The 5,014-nt window shown below is 41.9% G+C and overlaps 1 protein-coding gene across 1 annotated transcript in view; it reads left to right on the forward strand.

The window, feature by feature from the left end:
• The window catches only part of APOM (apolipoprotein M), an 8,466-nt gene continuing 3,452 nt past the window's right edge, over positions 1 to 5,014 (forward strand). The window contains exons 1-4 of the mRNA XM_018564761.1: positions 1 to 188; positions 2,151 to 2,224; positions 2,317 to 2,415; positions 3,680 to 3,778. Of these exons, the coding sequence (XP_018420263.1) occupies positions 1 to 188; positions 2,151 to 2,224; positions 2,317 to 2,415; positions 3,680 to 3,778 (460 nt within the window). The remainder of the gene's footprint in view (positions 189 to 2,150; positions 2,225 to 2,316; positions 2,416 to 3,679; positions 3,779 to 5,014) is intronic.

A 5,014-nucleotide genomic window follows, 5' to 3' on the forward strand; every position in this document is an offset into this window, starting at 1 on the left:
ATGGTTGACTTTATATTAAACTCCTGGCAGTTCCCGTTGCAGTACATGGGGAAGTGGCACTTCTTAGCTGCGGCAGCACATCCGAAGAGCCAGGCGCTGGAGATCTTCACGGTCATGGATAATGCCCAGTTCACCGTTCGGGAAAGCACAGAGACAGAGAAACTGGAGTTCACAGCATCCATCAGAGTGTGAGATAAACCGTATGTCTCTATCACCCTATCCCTGCTCTTTATCTGTTATTTTCCATCTGTCATCTCTTTTATTATAGGGAATAAATATGTAGGTCATACATAGGATGAGATTGTTGCATGATACAAAAATGATGAGTAACATTGTTTAAAAGTATAGGGAGCATAGACGATTGAATCAGGAGACAGTGACATTCTATTGTAGAGGTTGGATTCCCAGGTTCTTTGATAAGTCAGTGCCCCATGTTGATGTCACCCTTCACTTAACTCTACAGCCCCTCTTGGGGGTTAAAAACTCTGCCATGTAAATAAAGGATCAAAAACCACATTTGTCTTGGGCCCCCTAGAAAAGATAGCCCAACCACATTTTGCAGGGGACACAGGCATCAGAAAGTGTTGAATGTGATGGTTCTTGAACAGAGAGAAGATCAGAAGAACGGGTGGTGGGACAGGTGAGTATAAACTCTTTTTTGCAGGTTATTTAACTTAGCAATAGAGTCTTTTTGAAAGTAAATGTATAGTGGTTTTGTAAATTCTTTCTTTACTTTGGTCAAGATTGAAAAAAATATATTTTTTAGTCAAGCAAATATGAAATATTGTATGCTAATCATAATAATTATCATAATAAGTCAGCAGGTGGAGCTTTAGATCCCTTTTTATAAGGTTTCATCTACCTTTTAGCAGCCTGTTGAATAAAGCTGACTGTTTACAGACCTCAACAGCTCCAGCTGAAATTTGCACACACAGTTGGAAGGTACTCATCAGCAGCTACTCCTCCCTTATCTTATGGTGCAGGCCGATGTTTCAGGCAGACAAAGGGCTTCAAGGCTGGCACCCACAGTTGTTCTGTCTCTTTGACTAGTGCTCTTGGAGTCCTTTGCCATGTAGTAAATGTTATTTTTCAAATATTTAAACATAATTATTTTGTAATACTATGTATCTGATGAGTACATAAGCCTAGTGAATTTCTAAGCCCTGAATTCTAAGTCCCAAGCCCTGTGAAGTCCAATTTTACTGTCCCACTGTTCCACTTACACACAGGACCATTCGGACACATGGAGAATTGGTGTGGAATTCCTCTCACTGCTATTTAGCTTCGCACAAGAAGAGCAATGATTCTTCAGTAGAGAGCCGTGACCTTGAAGGAAACCTACACCAAGTAAAATGCTGACATCGCTAGTAGGGATTAGTCACATTCATCTGGACTTATTTTGTTGAAGACGTTTCACCGCCAATCCAAGTGACTTCCTTAGTTCTAATGTGTGTCAGGAACATACCCCAGCATTTATAGCTACATGTGTAACTCAATCACCTGGAAGCATATACAAAAAAAAAACTAAAACATAAAAAAAACCTAATGCAGCTGCCACATTTATAGATTGGTAAGCTACAATATACTATATTTTTGGATTTTGGTTTAGATACAGGTTTGAATTGTCATGTCGTTGGGATGTTAAAACAGCATTATATGTGGGTAACAGGTGGGGGTCAGAGGTTCTCAACCATCTAGAAATGGTTGTCCGAGTTTGACATAGATGGCCTATTTTCAAACCTCTTACAAACCAGTTGATCACTCAGTCCAAAATGTGCAGCTCATTGCTACAGATAACCCCATTCTGAAAATGCTAGTTGCCTCACGGGCATGTACTTTTTGGGTCATTGACTTGTAACATACCTGTAGCCAACTGTCAAAACTCGTTTTTTTTTAATAATTGTTCTGGGTTAGTACTTTAGAAAGTTTAAAAAGCCAACGTGACAACTAGGCACCCAGCAATTTGTAGAAGGAGAATTCAGGAATGCGAGAGGGTTAATGAAATGTGTACCCGCAGTTCTTCTTTGATTCTGTAAGCTCCAACAAATTGTAACTTTTAATTCGCCGTAGAACCCCATTCACTAACATTATATGTATATTCTGTAATGTGAATGTTGATCATCCACTTATACTGGTCTCTGTCTCTCCAGTAAGGATGGCTCGTGTGTTCCGCGTAGTTGGATTTACCTGCTGAACGAAAGTAGCAACGAACTTCGGACAGAAGGTGGGTGATCAGCACAGTAGTACAAACAGACCCCATCTTATCTAATATATATAAAGTGCTATGAGACTAGTTTAATTGTATCCTGCTGGCAGGACATCCGGACAGACTGACCAAGTTGTATGCCTGTCGTTGTCCAAATTGCATCATCTTGAAGGAAATCGATGACAGCACCGACAGACTCCTCCTTTACTGTAAGTAAATTAAGCCAACACAGAAAAATGGCTCACCAACCAACCTCCCTGCCCTGGCCCATCTGGTAGATGGTACATACTGTAGTTCTGCCTTACTATTTTGGCTATGAGAGAAGAACATCCTTATTTCACAGGTTAATTGGTGGCCACTTTTCCATTGCTGAGAAACTATTTCCCAAAATCCACTGGGAAACCGACACTTCCTGGAGTGTTGATCTCTTGGGTCCCCCCCCCCCCCAGGTCTCCCTTCCAGGCCCCTGGGGAACCACTTGGGGAGATTTGTTTCACTCTTAGGCAGTTGTTACCAGAATAGGTGTCCCCACTGAAACATTTCATTTCTATTACTGTTCTGGCAACAACTCAAATGTTTGGATGTTCCCTCACTTTCGGGTCCTGGTAACAATCCTCACCAGGGCAAACAGAGAGTAAATCAACCCAACAGGGACAAAGACAACAATAAAACCCCTCAAAACTCTATACAAAACTGAAAAAAAAAGTTTTGGCTTTAGATGCATTTTATTATCTGTTTGAGCTGGTGTTCCCGAAACAGGAAACAAATATCCATCTTTATAAGCTTTGTGTATAGTCATGATATATTGGAGGGCATAAACAAAAACATTATGACGTTGTCAGACAGTGGACTGCATAGTAAAAAAACAAATTACACCTGATGTGAACCCCATAGATTCAACACGCTCATGCCTATTACTGCACCAGTCCCTCTCCCTGCCCATTTCTTACCTAGTCTTCTTCCTCTCTCCTATCTTTTTCTCCTCCTTCCTCTCTTTCACACCTTCTTTCCGTTCATATGTATATCTTGTGTTCTGTTTCCATCCTTCCATTTCTCTATACAGAGCTTTCTTATGTGACCATGTTTTTTAACCCCACTTACCAGGGGTTCCATCCTCATCATTCTGTTGACTTCATGTCCAACGGTCAACTTAACAAACAGGATCCTGCTACATGAGCCCAACACTTACCCCCTGTAGTGCCACTTGTGGGCCTGCTCCCCATGTTTTCATTAATTATCCTGTGGAAAAAGAGCTCTTCAACCTCAATAGCTATGGGGATATTTGAATGGTCTTTTACAACATGCCTTTTCTTGTATACCAGTTAAATGTTTATTATCATTAAAATTTACACCTCAACACTGGTTATCTATTGTTTTTACCAGATTGTGATTCTAAAACAATTAAAGCTCATCATTTAGATGGACGGTCTACTTTACTCACCAACCTCTATGTACATTTTCTCCCTTCATCAGCACGCTCCCAGCAGTTAGAAGAAGGCTGCATGGATGAGTTCAAGCACAAATCTGATTGCAAAGGCTACAAAGATATTCTGTGGATTCCTCAGACTCTAGGTAATGGTTCCACCAATGATCATACTTGATATGTGATCAGTGTAGGTCAACTGATAATGAGAGTCTGTGAGAGTAAAGAATGCAGTTTGGTGGTGTGAAAAATGATGTATAGATGTTTTCTGGCAGATGTGGGCATATAATTATGAAAGCATGGTGGTTATTGTAATAACAAGGAATTTTGGCACCCTAACTGTGGTGTTTGTATTGACGGCCTCCTGTTCGATGAGTTGTTCAACCGCACCTAATTTTGATCACACCACACCCTATGTAGCATTATAAAAAGAAGGGTGTGTGTGGGTTTGTGATGTTAGATTTTCACCCCAGTGAGCGATCTTGGCCCAACTTGCTCTCAACTGAAATTGACTTTACATCGTGGCACCCAGCCTTTGTCCTCAGGGCTGTTTTACTGTTAAAGCGGAAGTAAACTCCGTTGGCAGAGTTGAGCTTTTGCCAACATTTGCAAGCATGCACAGCATACTCGCAGATTAGGGCACACATCTACCTCCTTCTGTGCTTTCCTCTAGCAATGACGGGTCCAGGATCCTGTTACCATTGCGTCCCCCTGATTCTGCCAATTGTTCAACCATTGGACGGCCACTTAAGATGTAACTGTTGGGCATGCAGGAAAAGTTTTCTATTTCTAGAGTGACTTTGCTCTTTTGTGGTGTCTTTCCCTAATTACACCTCTGTTTGTTCTTGCACAATGTCTGTAGAACTTCAGACTCCATATCACCCAGTGACCTTTCATTGCCGGTGCCTGATATAGGAATCAGAGAGATTGTGGTCCTATGTGTTGTAGAAGCCTATGGTGGCCACACGTGGACCGATGTGATTGTTTAGTTGATCATTCAATTCCAAGGAACTGAATAAAAATCAGAGACTCTGCGTTTGATCCATCGAGACAGCTCTTGATTTTGACTCGCATAGAACATCCATGGGTGAATTTCTGGTGAACCAATCATATTACTGGTATTACTGGTAGATTAAATACCTGTTTAAAGGAGAACTATGAGGTGAGTGATTTTCACTCATGCTCATAGTTCAAGCTGACCAATGAAACTGTCACACGTTGGCTCAATAGATGGGGAAGTGAGCGCACACATGCCGTCACTCGCTCACTTCTCGATCCTGTCCCTGCAGAGAGCCGTGACTGTCACTCACGGCTCCCTGCAGGGATTCCCCCTCCCCTGTCCGATCCTCCAGCGCTGACTGGCGGAACGGACGGGGGAGGGGGCG

Source organism: Nanorana parkeri, unplaced genomic scaffold, assembly GCF_000935625.1.
Source record: "Nanorana parkeri isolate BGI_ZX_2015 unplaced genomic scaffold, ASM93562v1 scaffold779, whole genome shotgun sequence".
Classification (NCBI taxonomy): Eukaryota; Metazoa; Chordata; class Amphibia; order Anura; family Dicroglossidae; genus Nanorana; species Nanorana parkeri.